This window comes from Oncorhynchus masou, chromosome 16 (assembly GCF_036934945.1).
Source record: "Oncorhynchus masou masou isolate Uvic2021 chromosome 16, UVic_Omas_1.1, whole genome shotgun sequence".
In the NCBI taxonomy this organism is placed as follows: domain Eukaryota; kingdom Metazoa; phylum Chordata; class Actinopteri; order Salmoniformes; family Salmonidae; genus Oncorhynchus; species Oncorhynchus masou.
In genome coordinates, this window is record NC_088227.1 from 7,220,685 (window position 1) to 7,248,661 (window position 27,977).

The 27,977-nt window shown below is 41.0% G+C and overlaps 1 protein-coding gene across 1 annotated transcript in view; it reads right to left on the bottom strand.

The window, feature by feature from the left end:
• Positions 1-389: 389 nt before the first annotated feature.
• Positions 390-27,977, bottom strand: part of LOC135557388 (uridine diphosphate glucose pyrophosphatase NUDT14-like) — a 57,268-nt gene continuing 29,680 nt past the window's right edge. The window contains exons 3-5 of the mRNA XM_064990611.1: positions 24,113-24,177; positions 21,595-21,898; positions 390-7,905 (exon numbers count right to left, since the gene is read on the bottom strand). Of these exons, the coding sequence (XP_064846683.1) occupies positions 7,656-7,905; positions 21,595-21,898; positions 24,113-24,177 (619 nt within the window). The 3' untranslated portion in view covers positions 390-7,655. The remainder of the gene's footprint in view (positions 7,906-21,594; positions 21,899-24,112; positions 24,178-27,977) is intronic.

Consider the following 27,977-nt stretch of genomic DNA (forward strand, 5'->3'; position numbering starts at 1 on the left):
CCTACAAACCTGACTCAGTTACACCAGCTCTGTCAGGAGGAATGGGACAAAATTCACCTAACCTATTGTGGGAAGCTTGTGGAAGGCTACCCAAAACATTTGACCCAAGTTAAACAATTTAAAGGCAATGCTACCAAATACTAATTGAGTGCATGAAAACTTCTGACCCACTGGGAATGTGATGAAAGAAATAAAAGCTGAAATAAAAATCACTATTATTCTGACATTTCACATTCTTAACATAAAGTGGTGATCCTAACTGATCTAAAACAGGGATTTTTTTACTAGGATTAAATGTCATAAATTATTAAAAAAATTGAGTTTAAATGTATTTGGCTAAGGTGTATGTAAACTTCCGACTTCAACTGTATATATATACACAGTACAAGTTAAAAGTTTGGACACCTACTCAAGGGTTTTTATTTTTACTATTTTCTACATTGTAGAGTAATAGTGAAGACATCAAAACTATGGAACATATGGAATCATGTTGTAACCAAAAACAGTGTTAAATCTAAATATATTTTATATTTGAGATTCGTCAAAGTAGACACCCTTTGCTTTGATGAGAACTTTGCACACTCGTGGCATTCTCTCAACCAGCTTCATGAGGTAGTCACCTGGAATGCATTTAAATTATCATTAGCATACTGGTCATTATTCGGAATTTCGGATGACTGACGTGCCCAAAGTAAACTGCCTGTTACTCAGGCCCAGAAGCTAGGATATGCATATAATTGGTAGCATTGGATAGAAAACACTGAAGTCTCTTAAACTGTTAAAATAATGTCTGTGAGTATAACAGAACTGATATGGCAGGCGGAAATCCGAGAAAAATACATCCAGAAATAATTTATTTTGAGGTCACAGGCCATTTCAATGCTAGGCTATGGGAAATAGATAAGACCCAGATTGCAGTTCTTATGGCTTCCACTAGATGTCAAAAGACATTAGAAAGGGTTTCAGGCTTGTTGTTTGAAAAATGAGCAAGAAGTTATAGTTTTTCCAAGGTGTCTCATTAGAAAAGTAGTCTTGTTGGTGCGTGAATGAGGTGCGCACTCTTCATTATTTATGTTCCCTATTGAACATACTATTCTCCGTCTTAAATATTATTGTTTATTTAGATATTAGAGTACCTGAGGATTAATTTGAAACATCGTTTGACTTGTTTGGACGAACTTTACAGGTAACTTTTTGGATTTGTTTGTTTGCATGTTGAATGAGTGGATTACTGAGATCATTGGCGACGACCATTCATTGTGTAGCAGGGACCCTTGGGAAACAGAGGAAGATCTTCAAAGGTAAGTGATTTATTTAATTGCTATTTGTGATTGTGATGCCTGTGCTGGCTGAAAAAGTATTTAGATGTGGGGCGCTGTCCTCAGATAATTGCATGGTATGCTTTCGCCGTAAAGCCTTTTTGAAATATGACAACGCGGTTGGATTAACAAATGAAGCTTTTAAATGATTTATGACACCTGTATTTTCAAGAATGTTTAATATAACGATTTTTGTATTTTGAATTTCTCGCTATGCAATTTCACCAGATGTTGTCATAGGTGTCCTGCTAGCGGTTCATGCGCCCAAACAAGTTAAGTGTGCCTTGTTAAAAGTTAATTTGTGGAATTTCTTTCCTTCATGCTTTTGAACAAATCTGTTGTGCTGTGATACGGTAGGGTGGTATACAGAAAATAGCCCTATTTGGTAAAAGACCAAGTCCATATTAGGCTAAGAACAGCTCAAAAAAGCAAAGAGAAACAGTCCATCATTACTTTAAGACATGAAGGACAGTCAATCCGGAAAATGTAAAGAACTTTGAAAGTTTCTTCAAGTCCAGTCACAAGAACCATCACACTCCATGATGAAACTGGCTCTCATGAAGCCTGCCACAGAAAAGGAAGACCCAGAGTTACCTCTGCTGCAGAGGATACGTTCATTAGAGTTACCATCCTCAGAAATTGCAGCCCAAATAAATGCTTCAGAGTTCAAGTAACAGACACATCTCAACATCAACTGTTCAGAGGAGACTGTGTGAATCTGGACTTCATGGTCAAATTGCTGCAAAGAAACCACTACTAAACAACACCAATAAGAAGAGACTTGCTTGGGACAAGAAACACGAGCAATGGACATTATACCGGTGGAAATCTGTCCAAATTTGAGATGACTGATTCCAACCGCCGTGTCTGTGAGGACGATCTCCGCATGTAGGAAGACCACCAACAATTTGGAAATGTTCATCCCAAACAACATTTTCAGACAAGATAGAGCTGACAAAGGGGGCAGTGTTGCAATCTACTGCAAAGATAGCCTGCAGAGTTCTGTCCGACTATCCAGGTCTGTACCCAAACAATTTGAACTTCTACTTTGAAAAATCCACCTCTAAAAACAAGTCTCTCACCGTTGCCGCCTGCTATAGACCACCCTCTGCCCCCAGCTGTGCTCTGGACACCATATGTGAACTGATTGCCCCCCCATCTATCATCAGAGCTCGTGCTGCTAGGCGACCTAAACTGGAACATGCTTAACACCCCAGCCATCCTACAATCTAAGCTTGATGCCCTCAATCTTACACAAATTATCAATGAACCTACCAGGTACCCCCCCAAAGCCTTAAACACAGGCACCCTCATAGATATCATCCTAACCAACTTGCACTCTAAATACACCTCTGCTGTCTTCAACAAAGATCTCAGCCTCATTGCCTGCATCCGTAATGGGTCAGTGGTCAAACGACCTCCACTCATCACTGTCAAACGCTCCCTGAAACACTTCAGCGAGCAGGCCTTTCTAATGGACCTGGCCGGGGTATCCTGGAAGGATATTGATCTCATCCCATCAGTAGAGGATGCCTGGTTATTTTTTTTAAATGCCTTCCTAACCATCTTAAATAAGCATGCCCCATTCAAGAAATGTAGAACCAGGAACAGATATAGCCCTTGGTTCTCCCCAGACCTGACTGCCCTTGACCAAAACATCCTATGGCGTTCTGCATTAGCATCGAACAGCCCCCGTGATATGCAGCTGTTCAGGGAAGAAATTGGAAATTTTCTGAAATTTGCTTCCTGCAACACCAACTCAAAAAATTTCTGGGACACTAAAGTCGATGGAGAATAAGAACACCTCCTCCCAGCTGCCCACTGCACTGAAGATAGGAAACAGTGTCACCACTGATAAATCCACTATAATTGAGAATTTCAAAAAGCATTTTTCTACGGCTGGCCATGCTTTCCACCTGGCTACTCCTACCCCGGTCACCAACCATCAGAGCAGTTCACAGATTACTGCACCTGTACATAGCCCACCTATAATTTAGCCCAAACAACTACCTCTTTCCCTACTGTATTTATTTTATTTATTTTGCTCCTTTGCACCCCATTATTTTTATTTCTACTTTGCACATTCTTCCACTGCAAATCTACCATTCCAGTGTTTTACTTGCTATATTGTATTTACTTTGCCACCATGGCCTTTTTTTGCCTTTACCTCCCTTATCTCACCTCATTTGCTCACATCGTATATAGACTTGTTTATACTGTATTATTGACTATATGTTTGTTTTACTCCATGTGTAACTGTGTCGTTGTACGTGTCGAACTGCTTTGCTTTATCTTGGCCAGGTCGCAATTGTAAATGAGAACTTGTTCTCAACTTGCCTACCTGGTTAAATAAAGGTGAAATAAAAATAAATAAAATGTGTGGTTCCCACCGTGAAGCATGGAGGAAGAGGTGTGATGGTGCTTTGCTGGTGACAGTGATTTATTTAGAATTCAAGGCACATTTAACCAGCATGGCTACCACAGCATTCTGCAGAAATAGGCCATCCCATCTCGTTTGCGCTTAGTGGGGACTATCACTTGTTTTTCAACAGGACAATGACCCAACACACCTACAGGCTGTGTAAGGGCTATTTGACCAAGGAGAGTGATGGAGTGCTGCATCAGATGACATGGCCTCCACAATCACCCGACCTCATCCCAATTGAGATGGTTTGAGATGAGTTGGATTGCAGCAAACAAGTGCTCAGCATATGTGGGAACTCCTTCAAGACGTTTGGGTAAAGCATTCTAGGTGAAGCTGGTTGAGAGAATGCGAAAAGTGTGCAAAGCCGTCAAGGTAAAGGGTAGCTACTTTGAAGAATCTCAAATATAAAATATACGTATTTGTTTAACACACACATATACATACATACACACACACCTTGACCTTTTTGCACATTGTTACATTGAAGCCTTATTCTAAAAGCAATTCTCAGCAATCTACACACAAAGCCCATAATGACAATGCGCAAACAGGTTTTTGCAAAATTATTAAAAATAAAAAACAAATACCTTATTTACTTAAGTATTCAGACCTTTTGCTATGAGACTAACTTGAGATCATCCTGTTTCCATTGATCATCCTTGAGATGTTTCTACAACTTGATTGGACATGATTTGGAAAGGCACACATCTTACTGGCCTATTTTCTGTAAAGTTCTGAAAGAGGATTGTGTCGAGGCACAGATCTGGGGAAGGGCACCAAAACACGTCTGCAGCATTGAAGGTCCCCAAGAACACAGTGTCCTCCATCATTCTTACATTTTAGACTTTCGGAACCATCAAGACGTCCTAGAGTACAGAGTCTGAATACTTATGTAAAGGGTATTGTGTGTAGATCGATGAGGGACAAAAAATGATTTAATAACAAAATGTGGAAAAAGTGAAGGGGTCTGAATACTTTCCGAGTGCACTGTGTGTGTGTGTGTGTGTGTGTGTGTGTGTGTACCAAAAATATAAACGCAACATGTAAAGTGCTGGTCCCATGAGCTAAAATAAAACATCCCAGAAAAGTTCCATTTGCACAAAAACATTATTTCTCTCAAATATTTGTTTACATCCCTGTTAGTGAGCATTTCTCATTTGCCAAGATAATCCATCCACCTGACAGCATAGTGGTTTGAGCATTGGGCCAGTAACCAAAAGGTTGCTAGATCGAATCCCCAAGCAAAAAAAAACAAAAAAAAAACACTGTTCCCCGGTAGGCAGTCATTGTAAATAAGAATTTGTACTTAACTGACTTGCCAAGTTAAATCAAATAAAACAATTACACAGGCACACCTTGTGTTAGGGAGAATACAAGTTATGGGTAGGCATAAACGATTTACAGTTAACCCGATGGCAATTTGAATGCATACCAAATCCTGGAGGCCCATTGTCGTGCCATTCATGTCGCAATAAGCATGATAATACACAGCCTCATGTTGCAAGGATCTGTATACAATTCCTGGAAGCTGAAAATGTCCCAGTTTGTCCAAGGGCATGTTTGTCCATTGAGCATGTTTGTCCATTGAGCATGTTTGGGATCGACCTGCAAGACAGCGTGTTCCAGTATCCAGCAACTTCGCACAACCCTTGAAGAGTAGTGGGACAACATTCCACAGGCCACAATCAACAGCCTAATCAACTCTATGCGAAGGAGATGTGTCGCGCTGCATGAGGCAAATGGTGGTAACACCAGATACTGACTGGTTTTCTGATCCACACCCCTACTTTTATTTTTTTAAAGGTATGTATAACCAACAAATGCATATTTGTATTCCCAATCATGTGAAATCCATAGATTAGGGCTTAATTAATTAATTTCAAGTGTCGGAATTCTTTATATGAACTGTAACTCAGTAAAATCTGAAATTATTGCATGTTGCGTTTCTATTTTTGTTCAGTATATTACCACTGATCTTTACCAAGTTTTAGCGAAAGGTGCCATGAATCCACACATTAATATGTTGCCAAAAAAAGTTATTGAGAAGATTTGTCAATTAACCATTTAGGACTTTGACAGTTTGTGATATTGGCAAACTACATAGAAATGTTATCAGCACAATACCCAAGGGTTAAAAAGACTATGGCTAAAAGGTGCAGAATTGTGATCCCTGAATGTCACCTCATCGAGAGGGGGAAAACGGTTCGACCTAAGACGTTAAGCAAGTGATTTTGTGATTGTTGTCTTAAGCTCTTTCTTTCCCAAATAGGGTTGCACAATTCCAGAACCTTTCCCCAATTTCCTAGGTTTTTTCAGAATTTCCGCTTGAAAGAATTCTAGTAAAACTGGAGGGAATAATTGAGGATGGAATCCTCCATCCGGGTAGACTTGAATAGCTGCAGTTGTTGATTTCTGTGGAAATCTGGGTGTCTTGAAGTGGTCTGGCCAAAACAGCCATAGGGGAAAGGTAGGATTAAACTGTTGTGAAGCTGAGAGACATGGCCCAAGTTAAAAAGAGCAACCATTTTCCTTCGAGCCCCACACAGTGCAGGTATCAACCAAACTTTTCCCCCACGTCAGGTTAAAAAACAAAAAGGGATCACAAAACAGCAATATGGGCTCAAGGTGCTATCCCAGATAGCTGGGTTAAGTAGCATGCTAAAACTACTCAGACATGTTACAAGCTAGGTTTTCAATTTCCCAAAACAAAACTCCAATTGACCCTGCTCCATTCTACGAGGCTTGACATCACTTTCCTTCCTTAGAAAAAACAAAAACACTGTCTGAGACATATAAAAACTCTGTTGTTCTCAGCCAGTATCAGTGAAGCCTTCCTGTTAACACACATGTATAAGTGTGAGAGGAATTGTCCACCAGAAGGTTCTCACAATATCACAATTAATCATTATCGTGATGAGTATTGTAGTATCACGATTTTACAATACCTCTGAGTATTCTGATACGGATTGTTGTGGTACTGGTATTGTGACATTAGTAACTGAAATAAAGCTTATCAGTGTAGAGGTAGGTGATATTCCTGTGGTAGTTAAAAGAAGCCTCTATCAAAAGTACAATATCTTGTGACCTCAGAGCACGCACTACTGTAGTGACAGCCCTGGATTCAATGCAATGCTTACAACATATCTAAACGCCTAAGCAAACGGAAATGTTGATTTGTTTCTAGACATGATCAAACAACCAACTATCAAACTATTGCTTAGAGAAGTGTCTCCCAGTCCTGGACGTGAGGGGACCCATATTTCTTCTAGCCCAGCAGTTACTCAACTCATTAATTTGTTAAATTAGGAGTGTTAGTGCTTGGCTGGGATAAAAATGCCCCCCCCCCCCCAAGACACAAGAATGAGAAACACTGGCTTTGAGGCTGTGTAGATCATAGAGAAAGTAAGCAAGGCGTGCCTGGAACAGCTGTGGCAATTTAACAGACTCAGCAACGACCGTCATATGTGATAAACTCTGGCACTGAATAAGAAACAACATTTTCGCATTCCTGGAACGTGATCAAATCAACTACAGACGAGCAGCTCTGAACAAGAGTGATGTCGCCATCTTCGTGACCTCTGTGAGGAAAAGGTTACAAACAACAAAAAGTGAATATGGCAAGTTTTAGAGGAAAAGTAATTAAGATCAAAAATTTGACAAACCCCCAAAAAAGAACATGGTTAGTAACAAGACAAAAATGGTTGCCAAGGGGCCATTTTATATGGAAATGGTCAGAGGCAAGGTGTTGGGAGTAGATTGAAGTTGTCTCTAACCACTGACACAGGGTCAGATATTTTTCTCCATACCCTTAATAGTAAAGATTAGGCTTGGGGTTAGGGTCTTCTGATCTCAGATCTGTTAACTGCAACTTCTACCTCAGGCTCAAGAGTGCAAGGACGGGGTTGGGTGGGTTACACGTTGGTGGAGATCTTGTACTTGGGCGACATGTTGTTGTGGAACCAGATGAAGCTGAAGATGACGCCCATGGTCTTGGGGATGCTCTCGTCATAGGCAAAGGTCATGGCCTCATGGAGGGGCACTTTGACCACTTCGATCAGCTCCCCCTCCTGAGGCACGCCTCCGCCCTCACCCACGCGGTTCTCGTCCGACACCTCGGCGTAGAACATGGTCTGCTTGGCTCCTGTCACACCTACGCCGGAGCTGCGGAGAGAGAGGTGACACACCCGAGGTCAAAATGTTATCCAGCTAAATTTGGAGGGGTTTAGCAGTCAGTTCAAAATCAAAGATTTTCCCAAACCAATGCCAAAGCTTTTGAGAGATCGCCATGACAATCCCAGGTGAAACACCACCAGCGTGGAGTTGGTGGAGAGGAGGTGGTGAGTGTAGTGTGTCTATAGGGCGATGATAATGATGATCCTCTTTGGGGCTAGAGGATCCCCATGACAGGCTTCCCCTCTACACTTAGATTCCTCAATTCTCCCCGCATGACAGCCATATCAAAACACCATCCACAGGCAGCTAAAATTAACCCACAGCTAGGGGCCAAGTAAGGTCCCTTAATCCTGATTAAGGAATCCAGTAAATCATCCTGTAAAAGGTTTGGTGGGAGGTGTAGGGTGACGTTGCCCCTAGACGCTGATCTGAATTGGGACCTCCTAGACCTAGAGGGAAAGCTGACCCTAGACCTGCACCTATGGGAACACTCACCCCAGACACTGGCTGGGATCCAAGTGTTCCAACAGCCATTGCTTATGCTACCGAAGACAGCACATCCGTTGAACACCATCCACAGGCAGCTAAAACAAACAAGAGATCAAATCCTTTTGTTCACCTGACTTATAATTCCTCACAATCAAATGCCGACCGTATTATCTCCCAACTCTCCTCAGTTATCGTCACAGCGGTGTATATCCCCCCGCAAGCGGATACCAATGGCCATCAAGGAACTTCACCGGAGTTTTACAAAAACTGGAAACCATGCATCCTGAGGATGCATTTATTGTAGCTGGGGATTTTAACAAAGCTAATCTGAGAACAAGGCTACCTAAATTCTAATCTGCATATAAATTGCAGCGCACGAGCGAGAAACACTCGACTACTGCTACTCTAACTTCTGCGGTGAACAAAAGGCCCTCCCCTGCCCTCCTTTTGGCAAATCTGACCATGATTCCATCTTGTTGCTCCCCTCCTATAGGCAGAAACTAAAAACAGGTCACCCCTATTCTTAGGTCTATCCAATAACGTTGACGGTGAACAAGTTTATAAAGAAGTGTATGAAAGGTTGTACCAACTAGGACTATTAAAACCTAACCAGAAACTGTGGATTGATGGCAGCATTTGAGCAAAACTGAAAGCACGTACCACTGCATTTAATTATGGCAAGGCAACTGGAAACATGACCAAATACAAACAGTGTAGTTATTCCCTCCATAAGTCAATCAAACAAGCAAAGTGTCAGTATAGAGACAACGTGGAGTTGCAATTCAACAGCTCAGACATGAGAGGTATGTGGCAGGGTCTACAGTCAACCACGGATTACAAAAAGAAAAAAACAAAAAGATCTCCTTCTCCGTGGCCGATGTGAGTAAAATATTGAAACATGTTAACACTTGCAAGGCTGCCGGCCCAGACGAAATCCCTAGCAGCGTCCTCAGAGCATGCGCAGACCAGCTGGCTGGTGTGTTTATTCAATCAATCCCTATCCCAGTCTGCTGTTCCCACATGCTTCAAGAGGGCCACCATTGTTCATGTTCCCAAGAAAGCTAAGGTAACTGAGGTAAACAACTAATCGCCCTGTAGCACTCACTTCCATCATCATCATCATGAAGTGCTTTGAGAGACTAGTCAAGGATCATATCACCTCCACCCACTCCAATTTGCTTACCGCTATAATAGGTCCACAGACGACGCAATCACAAATCAGACTGCCTTAACCAATCTGGACAAGAGGAATACCTATGTAAGAATGCTGTTCATTGACTACAGCTCAGCATTCAACACCATAGTACCCTCCAAAGTCATCATTAAGCTCGAGACCCTGGGTCTCGACCCAGCCCTGTGCAACTGGATCCAGGACTTTGACAGGCCACACCCAGGTGGTGAGGGTAGGTAACAACATCGCCACTCCGCTGATCCTCAACACTGGGGCCCCACAAAGGTGCATTCTGTGCCCTCTCCTGTACTCCCTGTTCACCCACGACTGTGTGGCCATACACTCTACAGCGGTGGGCTTGATTACCAACAACGACAAGACGGCCTACAGGAAGGAGGCGAGGGCCCTCGCTGTGTGGTGTCATGATAAAAACCTCACAATTAACAAAACAAAGGAGATGATCGTGGACTTCAGGAAACAGCAGAGGGAGCACCCCCCTATCCACAGCGACGGAACAGTAGTGAAAAAGTTGGAATGTTTTCAGTCCCTCGGCGAACACATCACAGACAAACTGAATTGGTCCACCCACATAGACAGCGTACTGAAGAAGGCGCAACAGCGCCTCTTCAACCTCAGGAGGCTGAAGAAAATTTGGCTTGTCACCAAAAACAAACTTTTACAGATGCACAATCGAGCGCATCCTGTCGGGCTTTATCACCGCCTGTTACGGCAACTGCTCCGCCCACAACCGCAAGGCTCTCCAGAGGGTAGTGAGGTCTGCACAACACTTCACCGGGGGCAAACTACCTGCCCTCCAGGACACCTACACCACACAATGTCACAGGAAGGCCAAAAAGATCATCAAGGAAAATAGCCTCAGATATGAGGTTTACATCTAATTGTTGTAGAAGATGAATGAGTATGATACTGTTTGTAAAATTGTTTAATGTGATTGGACTGTTTAATGAAGGAAACTCCAATTCCCTTTTGAGTTTAACTAAATCAGAGGACCGCCCATGAGCCCAGTTATGGTCAGGCATGCTGGGACAGCCCCTTTTCTGCAATTCCAAATAAAACCCCAATCTTGAGAATTCCTCAAGTAGACCATTTTTCTCTCAATCACGGGAGGACGAAGGTTGCAGACCATTGCTGAATCTTTTAACCATACCGTGGTTAAACTCTTAGACTATTGATACCGACAAAATAACTTTGATATTATTTACTAGTCTGCAGCTAGGAATTCGGTATCATTGAACGCGAAGAATGACAACTGCCGAAACATCCATTCTACAACAACATGAATGAATGTCGCTCTGAACTATCCCCTCTGAACTATCCCCCATGGCAGACAGAGAGACGGACAATTCTACAAAATAAACAAACTTCTCAACAGCGATCAAGACGACACACTGAGCGTAAATATATTGATTGCAATTGTTCCCGAATGAGTGAGCGTTCATGTGTAAAGGATTAGCATTTCAATTGTTATAATTAACTCGTGACTTTAGTCGACCCCCACTTCCCTTTTGTCTAACAAGCCGCCATGCCGGTTTAGCCCACAAGGGCACATTCTCCTATCATTTCTTGTAACCACATTTACCTTGTTTTGTTATGCATTTCTGTGAATTACTTAGTAATAATATAAATGATTTAAGAAAATTGATGTATGGATGACTCAGTGAATTTACGATGTTTGGAATGAGACGAACGTGAGGTAAAGTAAATAATTCATTAATTCAAAGACTAATTGATCAAATATTAAATATCTGAAAGGTTATATTGGGAAATTATAACTTTGTAATCAATATTTTTCTTGGTGCCCCGACTTCCTAGTTAATTACAGTTACATGATTAATCATGTATCGTTTGATCGCGTAATACTAACTAGAGAATCTTTGATAAAAACCAAGTCTTCAATTTAATGATAGTAAAGACACGACACTAGCTTCTCCTGCGTTGCATATAATCAATGCGGTGCCTGTTAATTTTTCCAAAACGGTTGATGAGGTAACAATAAGTAAGCAATCCTGAAAAAAAGCACTGTCGTTGCACCAATGTGTACCTAACCATAAACATCAATGCCTTTCTTTAAAATCAATACACAAGTACATATTTTTTAAACCTGCATATTTAGTTAATATTGCCTACTAACATTAATTTCTTTTAACTAGGGAAATTGTGTCATTTCACTTGCGTTCTGTGCAAGCAGTCAGGGAATATGCAGCAGTTTGGGCCGCCTGGCTCGTTGTGAACTGTGTGAAGACCATTTCTTCCTAACAAAGACCGTAATTCATTTGCCAGAATTGTACATAATTATGACAGAACATTTGAGTTTGTGCAATGTAACAGCAATATTTAGACTTAGGGATGCCACCCGTTAAAAGATAAAATACTGAAAAGTTCCACATTTCACTGAACGAATAAACGTTTTGTTTTCGAAATGATAGGTCATTAATATGGTCAAATCCAGAAACTAAGGCTCATATTTCTGTGTGTTATATTCTAGCAGCAGACTCGTAAGCATGTATTCAAACAGCAGTTTCCTGCATTTGCCAGCAGCTCTTCGCTGTGCTTCAAGCATTGAGCTGTTTATGAGTTCAAGCCTATCAACTCCCGAGATTAGGCTGGTGTGACCGATGTGAAAAGGCAAGCGAGTTAGCGGGGTGCACGCTAATAGCGTTTCAAACGTCACTCGCTCTGAGACTTGAAGTGGTTGTTCCCCTTGCTCTGCAAGGGCTTTTGTGGAGCGATGGGTAACAATGCTTCGAGGGTGGCTGTTGTCGATGTGTCCCTGGTTCGAGCCCAGGGTGGGGCGAGGATCGGGACGGAAGCTATACTGTTACACTGGCAATACTATAGTGTCTATAACAACATCCAATAGCCAAAGGTATATGGAATACAAATGGAATAGAGAAATAGTCCTATAATAACTACAATCTAAAACTTCTTACCTTGGAATATTGAAGACTCATGTCAAAAGGAACCACCAGCTTTCATATGTTCTCACGTTAGCTTTTTTACATGGCACATACTGTACTTCTACTTTCTTCTCCAACACTTTGTTTTTGCATTATTTAAATCAAATTGAACATGTTTCATTATTCATTTGAGGCTAAATTGATTTTGATGTATTATATTAAGTTAAAATAAAAGTGTTCATTCAGTATTGTTGTAATTGTCATTATTAATATATATATATAAATACTTTTTTTTTTTAATACGGTTGATTAATCGGTATCAGCTTTTTTTTGGTCCTCCAATAATCAGTATTGAAAAATCATAAATCGGTCGACCTCTACACCATCACTGCATCTTGCCTATGCCGTTGGGCCATCGCTCATCCATATATTTATATGTACATATTCTTATTCATTCCTTTACACGTGTGTATAAGGTAGTTGTTGTGAAATTGTTAGATATTACTGCATGGTTGGAACTAGAAGCACAAGCATTTCGCCACTCGCATTAACATCTGCTAACCATGTGTATGTGACCAATAAAATTAGATTTGTCATGTAGAGTAGGCTAAACTGAAAAACCTAACCTCTATCAAATAAAAATATGGCAGAGCCGCAAAAGTACTTCTGTGCGTGTGGGTGTTTATTTACATAGTGAATCCGGAAGAAAAACAACAGTACTGCCATCCAAAGTATCCATTATGGGACAGCTAAAAACAACGCTGCCACAACAGCTCAATCCAAAATGGTTCCCCCCTTGAACTGAAAGAGAGGCTCCTTTTGTAGGGGAAGCCACTCCCATGAGAACATACCCCAGCAGTAATTAATTAAGCAATTATTTTCATCAAAGCCTACATTTTCCACTCAGCTAAACATAATGAATTGCAGATATTGCAAAATGTTTCTCATGATACAATATACCAATAACACATTTACAAAATCCCACCCCTACTGACATGAAGTCTTCCAATATGCTCATTCACATGAGAGAGCCATTCAGGACAGGCACTACAAAGCTAGCCCGATTACCGTAGCTCTGGTCCTTATCCCAGCATACCTGGAAGCTACAGAGATGGAGAGGGAAACAGAACCAAACAACGCACTCATCCATAACATTGATAAGTACAATAAATGTTGCTTAAATTAAACATGAACGCTTGTCTGTATATTCTTTATACCTTAAACCGCTACTGACGAGAGGTAAGAATAAAGTGTGTAATGTATGTAGTACTAAGATAGGGACGTTAACTTGTGTGTCGACCCACATTGTTAAAGTAGTTGACAACGGAGCAGGGAGGCACGATGAATGTGTGTGTGTGTTAGTGTACCAAACGCTGCCCGCGGCCAGTGACGGACTTCTCCGCCACAGATGTGTGTAGTTAGATACTACTGCACTGTTGGAGTAGGAACACAAGCATTTCACTGTAGATGTTATTATGGGTATGTGACTAATCAAATTTGATTTGAATGCAGTGCCTTAGACCTCTGCGCCACTCAGGAGGAGTTAAGGTATGTGTTTATTTTTAATACATTTGCAAAAATCTGTTCTGTTCGCTTTATCATTGTGGGGTATTGTGTGTATATTGCTGATGATTTTTTTTTTACAGGGAAACATAGGCAAATGCTCAGGCTTCCTGCAGGGCAGTTCTCCCCACCCCAAAGGAGAGCCACTCTCCATGTATGGTTTTTAGTGCTTTATTGACAGATAGTGAACCAGAGTGGGAGATCGGAGAGAGTCAAAAGGGAGCACACAGGGACTGAACCACATGCTCCAGCGGGAGCCACATGTGCATGGAGCCAAGAGTCTTACCACTCAACCATGTGGCCCATTTGATTAGTGAGAGGTGCTGAAGCAAAAGTCTAATCCCCGTCCATCGGGCACTCTAGGCATGCTCGAGCAAACACCATTTGAAAGACTTTAAACATAGTTTTTGAGTCATGGCTTGCGATATCTACTTAACTTCTTGGTGACAGGGGGCAGTATTTTCACATCCGGATGAAATGCATGTCCAAATTCAACTGCCTGCTATTCACCCCCGGAAGATAAGATATGCATATTATTAGTAGATTTGGATAGAAAACACTGAAGTTTCTAAAAACGGTTTGAATCATGTCTGAGTACAACAGAACTTATTTAGCAGGCGAAACGCCGAGGACAAACCAGATTTGAGGTCCCTCAATGGGTTTTCATTGGGAAATCAGACTTCTAAGGGACCTTCTTGCAGTTCCTATCGCTTCCACTGGATGTCAACAGTCTTGAGAAGTTGATTGAGGTATTTACTTTGTGTAATGAAGAATTACGGCCATCTTGAACGAGGGTAACTTGAAGAGTACTGTTAGATAGAGGCGCGTGACCGGAATGCTAGCTACAGATTGTTTTCCTCCTGCATTGAACACAGATCATCCCGTCTTCAATTTTATCAATGATTTATGTAAAAAAATACCTAAAGTTGTATTACAAAAGTAGTTTGAAATGTTTTGGCAAAGTTTACAGGTAACTTTTGAGATATTTTGTAGTCACGTTGCGCAAGTTGGAACCGGTGTTTTTCTGGATCAAACGCACCAAATAAATTGTGGATATATAGACGGAATTAATCGAAAAAAAGGACCATTTGTGATTTTTATGGGACATATTGGAGTGCTATACAAAAGAAGCTCGCCAAAAGTAAGGCATGAATTATATTTTTCTTTCTGCTTCGCTCTCTTTGTTTACTATGGCGCTATCCTCAGATAATAGCATCGCTTGCTTTTGCCGAAAAGCCTTTTTTAAATCTGACATGTTGGCTGGATTCACAACAACTGTAGCTTTAATTTGCCATCTTGCATGTGTGATTTAATGAAAGTTTGATTTTCATAGTAATTTATTTGAATTTGGAGCTCTGCATTTTCATTGGCTTTTGGCCAGGTGGGACGCTACCGTCCCACATATCCCAGAGCGGTTAATGAGGGTCTCTTGGGCATATTGTAAAGGTAGATTTTTTTTTTTACTTTGACAAAGTATTTTGTGTAGATCATTGACAAAAAAGGACAATTAAATCCCATTTTGTAACAAAATGTGGAAAAAGTAATGGGGTGTGAATATTTTCTGAATGCACTAGGTAAATCACACTTTATATTTGTCACATGTGGAGAATACAACAGGTGTACCTTACCGTCAAATCCTTACCTACAAGCCCTTAACCAACAATACAGTTAAGAAAACAGAATTAGGAAAATATTTACAAATATTTTAAAAGTTACAAAAAAAACCTGAGGTGCCAGAGAGAATGGCATAAGAAAGTAGTCAAGATCACTAGCTTGATTAAGTCTCCGCCATGTACAGTCGTGGCCAAAAGTTGAGAATGACACAAATATTAATTTCCAAAGTTTGCTGCTTCAGTGTCTAGATATTTTGTCAGATGTTACTATGGAATACTGAAGTATAATTACAAGGATTTCATAAATGTCCAAGGCTTTTATTGACAATTACATGAAGTTGATGTAAAGAGTCAATATTTGCAGTGTTGACCCATATTTTTCAAGAGAATTCACCCTGGCATGCTGTCAAATAACTTCTGGGCCACATCCTGACTGATGGCAGCCCATTCTTGCATAATCAATGCTTGGAGTATGTCAGAATTTGTGGGTTAGTGTTTGTCCACCAGTCTCTTGAGGATTGACCACAAGTTCTCAATGGGATTAAGGTCTGGGGAGTTTCCTGGCCATGGACCCAAAATATTGATGTTTTGTTCCCCGAGCCACTTAGTTATTACCTTTGCCTTATGGCATTTTTTTGTGAAAATTAATATTTGTGTCATTTTGGCCATGACTGTATATCTCACTAGGTATTTAAGCCTCCATGTATCCACTAATTCCAATATATCCATGACATTCCTTAAGTACCTGAGGGTGATAGTTTGTAGAGTGATTTCCATTCCGGTCCATAGAGGTATTTAAGACCGTATTAAAATCTCCCACCATAATAATAGAGTCTAGTGTTGCTTGTAGAGTTGATAAATTATATATTTTCAAATAAGCTTGGATCATCATTATTTGGACCATATAGGTTAATAAGCCATATCTGTTTATTGTCCAATAACATATTTAAAATAATCCATCTAACTTGTTTTTTTTGGGACAATTTGTACATTTGGATGAAAAGTACTGTTAATTAAAACCATCACCCCTTTTGAATTTCTTTGCCCATGGGAGAAATATTTCACCCCCTCATTTTTCCACAAAACATAATCTAAAATGATTGAATGGGTTTCCTGTAAACAATATTATATTCCTTCTCTTTTAGCCAGGTAAATACTGATGGTCTTTTCTTATTATCTGCTAAGCCATTACAATTGTAACTAGCTATACTTATTTCACCACTTACCATGAGACAACTTTCAATTATATTTATCAAAATATATGTTTAATAAACATACCATTAAAAAGTAACAATGATTGAGTGTCTATATAGCTGTACCATGATATTTGCATTGCTACTAAGTAAACCTCAAATTGGTCCCCTCTATTCCACCCGCTAAAAGCCTTCATCCCGAGTTGGGTTTTCATCCCAATGCCCGGCAGACCACCCCCGACCCCCCGTATCCCTGAAAAGACTGGGATCCATCCTTTGAAAAGAGCACACAGTGCCATTTACAGAACAGAAGTAGATCAACCGCCAAATGCATTTCCATCGCCCTCACCTCAATTTGTGTTAAATATAGCAATCAAAAAAACTTTTTTTTAAACTGTTCATTTTCCATAATTAGCTATTAATATTTGTAGTAATGTAGGCATATTTTGCAAAGGATTTTCTCACCATTACCAAAATTACATTGCAAGCAATTATTATTTTAGCAAACAATTGTGACTCATCCTATATTGTCCCTGACATATTTTACTCCTTCGCAACAGTTGTGGGATACGCACATACACACACTCAACCCTTTCCACCACACAACTATAGGCTCGCATTCTCAACAGTTGCACCAGCTCAGAGCCCAACTCAAGAAAGGTCTTGATTTATGAATGCATATATGCAGCTGTATGAGAAGGCTGGCAATAAAAAAAATTTTAAAGGGCAGAAACGGGGAGATTTGATTAACTATTGTCACGTCCTAGATGGAGGTCAAATGTACCCGTTTTCCCTGAAACACCCACAACACGGTCCCCCATATTGACCATATTCCCTGAAACACCCACAACACGGTCCCCCGTATTGACCATATTCCCTGAAACACCCACAACACGGTCCCCCGTATTGACCATATTCCCTGAAACACCCATAACACGGTCCCCCGTATTGACCATATTCCCTGAAACACCCACAACACGGTCCCCCGTATTGACCATATTCCCGGAAAAACCCACAACAAGGTCCCCCGTATTGACCATATTCCCTGAAACACCCACAACACGGTCCCCCGTATTGACCATAGACCCTGAAACACCCACAACACGGTCCCCCGTATTGACCATAGACCCTGAAACACCCACAACACGGTCCCCCGTATTGACCATATTCCGAAGCATCTCCATGCAGTCAGACTTTTGATTTTGTGCCACCAGGGCCACATTAATATACCCCCTCTCTGAATGCCCGAATGTGACCCCCTAGGCTCTAACAGTATGTGGGCACTGCTTGTCCCCATTATAGTGCAATTAATGTATTTGTAGAAAAGGCCCATGGAGTTGGAAAAATCCTTTAATTCATTGCCATTTACTCAGCTGTGCCAGGGGTGCTTTAATTAGGTCAGGTGGAAATGTACGACAGATCTCAACTCCATAAAAGGAGGAAATGGCCATCGCCTGATCTCGCTGCTTTCTCTTAACTCCATCTGATCCAGAAGTTCTGTGCGTCCATGAATCCACGTAAGTCCATCGACTCTTACCTTTCATCTGAATTATCTGTGGCGATCGGGAGAGTGGGCCATTCAGTTTTGTTTATAGTTATAACCGCGGAGCGCGGCTTGGAGTGCACGCTTCAAACATATTGTGTAATGTGAATTGTCAATGATTACGTCCCTACGGATCCTCATAGGCCAATTATGCAATCGATATGGTTCATGTGTATTGAAATTAATTATATGGACACATGAAGACAATTGAAAGAGTGAAATGAGAAACGTCATTGTTTGCTAACTGATTGACTTTGATAATGGGGATTATAGATTGTATTGTATTCACTGTTTGTATTCTTTCATGATTTATGATAAATAGTTACGAGCCTGAATGACTCGCGGATGATTACTATTGACTTCTTAATTAATTAATTTTATTTTACCTTTATTTTACTAGGCAAGTGAGTTAAGAACAAATTCTTATTTTCAATGACTGCCTAGGAACAGTGGGTTAACTGCCTGTTCAGGGGCAGAACGACAGATTTGTACCTTGTCAGCTCGGGGGTTTGAACTTGCAACCTTTCGGTTACGAGTCCAACGCTCTAACCACTAGGCTACCCTGCGCTAATGAACTGGACTGTTGGATTCCCTAAATTATGTTAATAATGAATGAATAATATGATTTGATCTTTGATTATGAATTTGATTGGATACATGTTATTTGTTTCCTTTGTGATGCTGCACAGACTACTCAGTAAATATACCACTTTATGGTTAAAGGAATTCCTGCCTCAGTCTCATCCATTCCTGTCACGTGACCACCTGTTCACCTTCACTGTCAGTCATCCTCCTGTCCTGCTACCCACACAGATTCCACTAATCTTTCAGTATTGTTTAGTGTTGTGTCTTTGCTGGCATGCATCTTTTTCTTTTTTTGCCCCACCAAGATTTACATGCTAAAATTGCCACTGGTTGTCGATCATTGCTAAACAACCAATTTCAGGTCTTGCCATAGATCAACTCAGCCACTCAGGAACATTCAGTCTTCTTGGTAAGCAACTCCAGTGTAGATTTGGCCTTGTGTTTTAGGTTATTGTCCTGCTGAAAGGTGAATACATCTCCCAGTGTCTGGTGGAAACCAGGTTTTCCTCTAGGAGTTTGCCTGTGCTTAGCTCCATTCCATTTTCTTTATCCTGAAAAACTCAAAAAAAGATATATCCTTAACAGTTACAAGCATACTCATGATGCAGCCACCACTATGTTTGAAAACATGGAGTGGTACTCAGTAATATGTTGTAATCAATTTGACCCAAACACAACACTGTATTTAGGACAAAAAGTTAATGGCTTTGTAAAAAAAGAAAAATGTTCACTATTACTGCAAACAGGATGCATGTTTTGGAATATGTTTATTCTGTACAGGCTTCCTTCTTTCCACTCTGTCAATTAGGTTAGTATTGTGGGGTAACTATAATGTTGTTGATCCATCCTCAATTTTCTCCCATCACAGCCTTCAAAAACTCGTACTGTTTTAAAGTCACCATTGGGCTCAGTGAAATCCCTGACCGGTTTCATTCCTCTACGGCAACTGAGTTAGGAAGGACGCCTGAATCTTTGTAGTGACCAGGTGTATTGATACACGATCTAAAGTATAATTAACTTCACCACGCTCAAACGGATATTCAATGTCTGCTTTAAAAACACACACCCACAAATTAGTAGATGATTTGGTTATTTCAGCCACACCCATGTGTTGGTTGTAACACTCATTGCAGAGTTCAAAGCCTAAGATCACAATGTGCAATGACAAGCATCGGCTGGATTGCTGTAAATGCTGGCCGGCATTGGACTCTGGAGCAATGGAAACATGTTCTCTGGCGTGATGAATCACGCTTTCACCATCTGGCAGTCCGACGGGCAAATCTGGGTTTGGAGGATACCAGAAGAACGCTACCTGCCCGAATGAATACTGCCAACTGTAAAGTTTGGTGGAGGAGGAATAATGGTCTAGGGGTGTTTTTCATGGTTCAGGCTAGGCCCCTTAGATCCAGTGAAGTGAAATCTTAATGCTACAGCATAAAAATGCATTATAGACAATTCTGTGCTTCCAACTTTGTGGCAACAGTTTGGGGAAGGCCCTTTCCTTATTCAGCATGACAATGCCCCCGTGCACAAAGTGAGGTCCATACATAACTGGTTTATTGAGTTCGATGTGGAAGAACTTAACTGGCCTGCACAGAGCACTAACCTCAACCCTATCTAACAGGTTTGGAATGAATTGGAACGCCGACTGCGAGCCAGGCCTAATCGCCCAACATCAGTGCCTGACCTCACTAATGCTTGTGGTTGTATGGAATCAAGTCCCCGCAGCAATGTTTCAACATCTAGTGGAAAGCCTTCCCAGAAGAGTGGAGGCTGTTATAGCAGTAAATTAATGCCCATGATTTTGGAATGAGATGCTCAACAAGCAGGTGTACACATTCTTTTGGTCATGTAGTGTGATTGTATGTTTGGGCTAGTCATTAATACATATGTTAAACACTATTGTTGCACACAGAGTGAGTCCATTCAACTTATGTTGCTTGTTAAGCACATTAACTTATTTAGGCTTGCCATAACAAAGGAGTTTAATACTTGACAAGACATTTCAGCTTTTCATTCATGTCAAAATTACATAATAAAAACAATTCCCCTTTGACATGGTGTTTTGTGTGTAGGCCAGTGACAAACAAATCTCAATTTAATCCATTTTAAATGATGTCTGTAAAACAACCAAATGTGGAAAGTCAAGGGGTGTGAATACTTTCTAAAAGGAACTTTATAAGTGAGTAGAAAATATGTATAATAATAATAAGTAAGAGTATTTTATGCCTGCCTGCCCTTGAGGTTGGCAGATAAGAAACATTCCTCTGAGAGGTTCGTAGCATCTCCCCATATACATATGGGTCTATTGGTTGTCTATTAAACCTTTAAATATAGAAATCATTCGCCTCATCTTTGGCTTCAGCATTTTACACACCTTGAGCAAATCAATTATTCACGACAGTGTGTGTGCGCGCATGTGTGTGTGCGCCTGTATGAAGTTAAGGGTGGGTGTGTGTTTGTGAAACTAGACGCTAATCTTGGGTCAGTTTTGCATTTTCCCAGCTAATGAATACGTTTAGGATTGCAGGAGGGGAAGCTACTCCTAGATTTGTACCTAGGGGAGACTTCAGCCCGGAGCCATACGTGCACACACACACACCTGTACGAGGTGATCCTCCGCAGCTTGGCGACTGGCACGTCGTAGCCACACTCCTCCAGCACCTCCTGCCTGGCAATCTCCTCCAGCGACAGGTCGGCCTTGTCCACCAGGCCTGCACACAGCTCGTAGGTCATACCCGCCGAGCCCGGGGGCTGCTGGGTCTTGACGCCCCCAGCCGTAGCAACAGCCTCCTCCTGGGGAGTCTCCGGGATAGCAGTGGCTGCAGCCGCAGCCCCTTTCTCCTCCCCCTCCGCTGCCTGCACGGCTGGCTCCTTGGTCCTCTCCCACTCACACATGTACACGGCTGCAGGATGCGACAGGGTGGAGGGAGAGAATGGGGAAGAGCGAGATCGCAACATGTGTTACACTATAGTGACCTGGGGACCCAGATAGCTTTTTCTCGTTGATGTATCATTCCTTTCAATTCTCAACAAAAGGGATTGCGCAGTTCAAAACAGTCTGTTTTTATTCTTCAAATATGCCACAATTGAAATTATATAAAAAGTGTCTGACAAACTTTGTATAGTAAAGTCGTACCCCAATAAAAAAAAAATCATTACACACATACCTCTACACACCCCTGAACTTGTAAAAACATTGCTGGTGGAAGTCAACACCGTAATAAGAGACTGGTTAAAAAAAAATGAAATTATTTTATTTTTTTGAAAAAAATAAAATGCATACAATTGAGGACACAGATACACTTCCCTCCGTATGCATTGACATTGAAGCTGAAATTCTATACTCCAGCACTTGGATTTGAGATCAAATGTTTCATATGAGGCGACAGTACAGAATGTCACCTTTCATTTGAGGGTATTTTCATTCATGTTTTACTGCTCCGAAATTAAAGCACTTTATATATCTAGTCCCCCATTTGAAGACGTCACTATTTGGACAAAAATCACTTAGTGTATTAGAGTAGTCCAGAGTTTAGTATTTGGTCCCATATTCCTAACACACAATGACTACATCAAGCTTGTGACTATACGCACTTGCTGGATGTATTTGCAGCTTGTTTTGGTTGGGTTTCAGGTTATGCCCAATAATAACTGAATGGTGAAAAATGACTGGAGTAACTTTCTGTATAAGTTAGTAGATAAGATGTTTCTGAACACCAGTCTAAAATAACCCTGAATGCAATAAAATTCATGAAAAATGAGTGAGAAAGTTGAGGCTACAACAAAACATAATAAACCTCTGACATATTATCAATAGCAGAGGAGATGAGCATTTTATTTTAGGGGGGATATGATCTTGGTCCCTCTAACTTTCTCAGTTATCATTCATGATTATCCATAATCACTGTTGCATCCACATTAATGTAGACATGTTCAGAAACATCTTCTAATCTTATTTCCAATAAAAGTGACTCCAAAATTACAATACATCTTTCACCGTTCACTTCCTATTGGGCTAAACATAATACAAAAAACACAACCAAAAAAAACAAAATGCATCCAAAAAGTTTGTAAAGTCACAAGCTTGATGTAGCCATGGAATATAGTAACTAAGATGGTGTGCACAGCTGGCCCTTAAAAGTACATGATATGCATTAATGATATGCAAGTCAATCTCTCATAGCTCAAAGTGGAAGAGAGACTGACATCAAGTGTTGACAAGCTGAATGTACCGAGCTGTCTGTTTTAAACTACTAGCACACAGCTTGGACACCCATGCATACTCAACATCACATGCCACCAGAGGTCTCTTCACAATCCCCAAGTCCAGAACAGACTACGGGAGGCGCACAGTACTACATAGTGCAATGACAACATGGAATTCTCTACTATATTAAGTAACTGATGCAAGCAATAGAATCAGATTTTAAAAGCAGGTAAAAATACACCTTATGTAACAGCGGGACTGTGAAGCAACAAACATAGGCACACACACATGCATACACACACATGATAACATAAACACTATATTGTGTTGTAGAGTAAGGGCCTGAGGGCACACACTTAAAGGATTATGAAATCCTTGTGAATGTATAGTAATGTTTTTAAAATTGTATAACTGCCTTAATTTTGCTGGACCCCAGGAAGAATAGCTGCTGCTTTGGCAGATACAAAATTGACCCGAACCCTGGTGAACACCACAGGGGTAAAGGTGGCTGGAGGAGAGAGCATGTGCCAGACAGATCCCAGGCCACATGTTAGGGATGATATTGTTCCACTTATATTAGGGGTTAAGGGTGATATTTGTTCCACAGGCTCAAGTGGCAGTTCAGCAAAATCCTATATCATACACAGGTGCTGGATAAGAAACTTGCAATGTGACAATAGCGGCATTTCCTGACAGGGATGAAGAAAGGTTGTGGTGGGTTCGATTCTGACCCACGCCCTTCTAACACACTTCCTCCACCTTACTTTAATTTCCTGTCCCTCTTCATTGTCTAATAACTATGAAAAATATGAAAAGGAATGTGAATTCCCAGTCCTTAGAAAAAAGGTTGTTCTTACGGAGGAAACATGATTTGATTGGTCGAAGAGAAATGGGGAGTAGGGAGTTTTACCTGGGCGGAACTGCTTGACCAAGATGAAGCAGTGTGAGGTGGTGTTGAAGATCAGCACCGAAACACTGGAAATAAAAGGGGGAGTAGAGAAAAATAATTAATTCCGTTTGTTTCATTCAGAATTTTTCAGTGGACAAGCAACAGTGAAGTAATAATACTGTTAATAAACTAAATTAACTATATTACATGACATCACGCACAGTGTTCCTGCTTACAGAAATCCACTACAAAATACATACCTGCCCAGACTGCCATCATTCCTTCTTCCTAATGTAGCTACAGAAGGTCACAAACTTGAAAATATGCTAAATTGAATTACATTGTTCAAGTTTAAGCAGGAAGTCGCCCTGTTGTGTTGATGAGAGTTGAGCGTTTACCCCACAAAATTTCATACCAAAATCAGAATACAAACACAAGCCATACATTTTGACAGTGTAATATGTCCATGGATAGTCCTCAATTCTAAACAAAAATATAAAACACATCATGTAAAGGATTGGTCCCATTTTCAAAAAAAAAAAAAAAACTATCTCATATTTTGTGCTCAAATTTGTTACCATCCCTGTTAGTGAGCATTTCTCCTTTGCCAAGATAATCCATCCACCCGACAGGTGTGAAATATCAAGAAGCTGATTTTAACAGCATTACAGGTGAACTTTGTTATTGGGACAATAAAAAGGCCACTAAAATATGCAGTTGTCACAACACAATGACACAGATGTCTCAATTTAAGGGATTGTACAATTGGCATGCGGACTGCAGAAATGTCCAGAGCTGTTGCATGTTCATTTCTCTACCATAGCCGCATCCAACGTTGTTTTATAGAATTTGGCAGTATGCCCAACCGGCCTCTCAACCCCAGACCACATGTAATCCAGGATCTCTGGCTTCTTCACCTGCGGGGTCGACTGAGACCAGCCACCTTATGTAACAGAGGAGTATTGTCTGTAATACTAATTTATGGAACTCATTCTAATTGGCTGGACCTGGCTACCCAGTGGGCTACCCAGTGGGCTACCCAGGCCCAACCATGACTGTGTCCCTCTGCCCAGTCATGTGAAATCCATAGACTAGAGCATAATTTCTCTTTCAATAGACTGAATTTCTTATATGAACTGTAACAGAGTAAAATCCCTGAAAATGTTGCATGTTGCGTTTATATTTTTGTTCAGTATAGTTACACAACAACTTTCCTACATACAAGGGGTACCAGTACCGAGTTGATGTTCAGGGGTACGAGGTAATTGAGGAAGATGTATACAGTTGAAGTCGGAAGTTAACATACACCTTAGTCCAATACATTTAAACTCTTTAACAATTCCCGACATTTAATCCTAGTAAAAATTCCCTGTCTTAGGTCAGTAGGATCACCACTTTATTTTAAGAATGTGAAATGTCAGAATAATAGTAGAGAGATTTATTTAGTTCAGCTTTTATTTCTTTCATCACATTCCCAGTGGGTCAGAAGTTTTCATGCACTCAATTAGTATTTGGTAGCATTGCCTTTAAATTGTTTAACTTGGGTCAAACGATTTGGGTAGCCTTCAACAAGCTTCCCACAATAAGTTGGGTGAAATTTGTCCCATTCCTCCTAACAGAGCTGGTGTAACTGAGTCAGGTTTGTGGGCCTCCTTGCTCGCACACACTTTTCCGTTTTGCCCACACATTTTCTTATAGGACTGAGGTCATGGCTTTGTGATGGCCACTCCAATACCTTGGCTTAAGGACAACAAAGTCATTTTGCCACAACTTTGGAAGTATGCTTGGGGTCATTGTCCATTTGGAAGACCCATTTGTGACCAAGCTTTAACTTCCTGACTGATGTCTTGAGATGTTGCTTCAATATATCCACACAATTTTCCTGCCTCATGATGCCATCTATTTTGTGAAGTGCACCAGTCCCTCCTGCTGCAAAGCACCCCCACAACATGATGCTGCCACCCCCGTGCTTCACGGTTGGGATGGTGTTCTTCGGCTTGCAAGCCTCCCCTTTAATCTCCAAACTTAACGATGGTCATTATGGCCAAACAGTTCCATTATGTTTCATCAGACCAGAGGACATTTCTCCAAAAATAATGATCTTTGTCCCCATGTGCAATTGCAAACCGCAGTCTGGCTTTTTTAATGGTGGTTTTTGGCAGTGGCTTCTTCTTTGCTGAGTGGCCTTTCAGGTTATGTCGATATAGGACTAGTTTGACTGTGGATATAGATACTTTTGTCCCTGTTTCCTCCAGCATCTTCACAAGGTCCTTTGCTGTTGTTCTGGGATTGAATTGCACTTTTCGCACCAAAGTACGTTCATCTCTAGGAGACAGAACGTGTCTCCTTCCTGAGCAGTATGATGGCTGCGTGGGCACATGGTGTTTATACTTGCGTACTATTGTTTGTACAGATGAACGTGGTACCTTCAGGCGTTTGGAAATTTCTCCCAAGGATGAACCAAACTTGTGGAGGTCTCCAATTATTTTTCCTGAGGTCTTGGCTGATTTCTTTTGATTTTCCCATGATGTCAGCAAAGAGGCACTGAGTTTGAAGGTAGGCCTTGCAATACATCCACAGGTACAACTCCAACTGACTTAAATGTCAATTAGCTTATCAGAAGCTTTTGAAGTCATGACATAATTTTCTGGAATTTTCCAAGCTGTTTAAAGGCACAGTCAACTTAGTGTATGTAAACTTCAGGAATTATGAAAAACTGAGTTTAAATGTATTTGGCTAAGGTGTATGTCAACTTCCAAATTCAACTGTAACTAGGAAAAAAGTGACCGATGGTAATTAAACAGTAGCAGCAGAGTATGTGATGAGTCAAAAAAAGGGGGGTAGAAGCTGTTTAGGGTTCGGTACCGTTTTCTGTGCAGTAGCAGACAGAACAGTCTGACATGGGTGGCTGGAGTCTGACTATTTTTAGGGCCTTCCTCTGACACTGCATGGTACAGAGGTCATCGATGGCAGGGAGCTCAGCCCCAGTGACGCAGTGGGCCGTCTGGACTACCTTCTGTAGCACCTTGCGGTCGGATGCCAAGCAGTTGCCATACCAAGCAGTGATGCAGCCAGTCAAGATGCTCTCAATGGTGCAGGTGCAGAATTTTTAGGACCTGAGGGCCAATAGCAAATAATTTCTTTCTCTATAATAATACAGCTACAGACAACATGGAAAGTGGCCATACACAACTAGGGTTTATGTTCACAAGTATGATTGGCCTTTAGCCATGTCTTTTGTGAAAGTGTGATAGGTGGTGCAGATGTGTGTCGGATGGCAGTGTGTGGGAAGCCATCAGAGAAAACAGATTGACTAAAGTTGCTTATATATATATATATAGTCACCTCTCATGGCAGACCTTGTGGATCTGCTGCCATATGTTTGGGTTTTCTGTTTAACAAAAATACTGGAGTGGAGGGGGAGCCAGGCCATTTAGGATCTTGAATACAAGATACGCGTTGGTGTATTGCACATGGTTTTTCCAACTCAGGAGCTCATGCTTTCTGAGGATGTAACAGTGATGATGGCTATTGGGCTTTCTATCAGGCACTTTGAGAGCCTGTTTGTAGACAGACTGAATGGGTTTTATTGTTGTACAACAATCTTGGTCCCAACTAGTCAAGTAATATGTTAAGTGGAGGAGTGTCATAGATTTGAAGTACAGTTTAGCTACTTCTGTAGTCAATCAATTTCGTATACATCGGAAATTAGCTAGGTTGAATTTGGTTAGAGTTAAATTTTTCACCTGCTTTTACACAGAGAGGTTGGAATCAAGTATGATAAGTATGAAATCAGATACCACCTGGAGCTTCTCCCCTGACATATAGACATCTGGCTCAGTAACATCAGATACCACCTGGAGTTTCTCCCCTGACACAGACATCT